Source organism: Sinocyclocheilus rhinocerous, unplaced genomic scaffold, assembly GCF_001515625.1.
Source record: "Sinocyclocheilus rhinocerous isolate Xijiao unplaced genomic scaffold, SAMN03320098_v1.1 scaffold2899, whole genome shotgun sequence".
NCBI classification, from domain to species: domain Eukaryota; kingdom Metazoa; phylum Chordata; class Actinopteri; order Cypriniformes; family Cyprinidae; genus Sinocyclocheilus; species Sinocyclocheilus rhinocerous.
Genome location: NW_015624228.1, coordinates 83,956 through 85,413, shown reverse-complemented (window position 1 = coordinate 85,413; position 1,458 = coordinate 83,956). Strand labels below are relative to the sequence as shown.

The following is a 1,458-nucleotide window of genomic DNA, read 5'->3' as shown; positions in this document are numbered from 1 at the left end:
CAAATACTCGCAACACAACCAAATACAGAACTGTGCTACAAATACTCGCAACACAACCAAATACAGAAATGCGCTGCAAATACTCGCAACACAACCAAATACGGAAACGTACTGCAAATACTCGCAACACAACCAAATACAGAAATGTGCTGAAAATACTTGCAACACAACCAAATACAGAAATGTGTTGAAAATACTTGCAACACATTCAAATAGAGAAATGTGATGCAAATACTCACAACACAACCAAATACAGGAACGTGCTGCAAATATTCGGAACACAACCAAATACAGAAGCGCATTGCAAATACTCGCAACACATTGAAATAGAGAAATGTGATGCAAATACTCGCAACACAACCAAATACAGAAACGCACTCCAAATACTCACAACACAACCAAATGCATAAACATGCTGCAAATACACACAACGCGACCAAATACAGAAAAGCGTTGCAAGTAGCACAGACCACTATGGAAATGTTTCAAGGGGATCCGAACAACCCTTACTAACCGTGGATTTATTACAGTAAAAGTGTTAACCATGTTTTTTTTTTAAATAGTAAAACCATGGTTAATTTTCGTAAGAGAAGTTGTAAAAGTATTTGCAGCACGCTTTTTGTATTTGGTTGGGAGTATTTGCAGCGTGTCTTTGTATACTATGGGTGTTTTTGTGATGAGTTCTGCATGATAAGTGGGACTGCTGTCCTGACTACAATCTCAACACAAAACATTCCAGGAAATCTGAAAAATCTTTAAAAAAATGTTTAAAATCACAACACTTTTCACAGAAGCTAATTCTACGTCATCAGCAAATTAACAGCCTTTATCACCATTAACAGCATTACCATCAACTTTACCATCATTTCCAACATCATCAGCATGGACCACACCAGACTCACCGAATCTGGGACTATCTTCATCATCCTCTTCATCTTCACGAACCTCCGCACCATCATCATCTTCACCATCGCCAACATCTTCATCATCAATAACCTCATCATCAGGTATCTATTTTGATTATTTTAATAATTAAAGCTGCAGTCTGTAACTTTTTTGGTTAAAAATGATCTGGATATTGAGAAGCACCCAATGAGTCCCGGCTAGTAGGCTATATGGCATGTGAGGATGCTGGAGGTGGCGGATCATTTGTGATCCGTGCTGGCAAAATAAGTCGCAATGCGCATGGGCAAATTTAGAGCTACACGCAAAAAAAGTGAAACATTTTCAAATACTCGCAACACAACCAAATACAGAAATGCGCTGCAAATATTCGCAACACAACCAAATACGGAAACGTGCTGCAAATACTCGCAACACAACCAAATACAGAAAAGCGCTACAAATACTCGCAACACAACCAAATACAGAACTGTGCTGCAAATACTCACAACACAACCAAATACAGAAATGCGCTACAAATACTTGCAACACAACCAAATACAGAAATGCGCTGCA

At 38.6% G+C, this 1,458-nt stretch overlaps 1 protein-coding gene across 1 annotated transcript in view; it reads left to right on the top strand.

The window, feature by feature from the left end:
• The window catches only part of LOC107739807 (alpha-tectorin-like), a 12,291-nt gene that overhangs the window by 2,801 nt on the left and 8,032 nt on the right, over nt 1-1,458 (top strand). Inside the window, exon 2 of the mRNA XM_016552014.1 lies at nt 843-1,007. Within this exon, the coding sequence (XP_016407500.1) occupies nt 843-1,007 (165 nt within the window). The remainder of the gene's footprint in view (nt 1-842; nt 1,008-1,458) is intronic.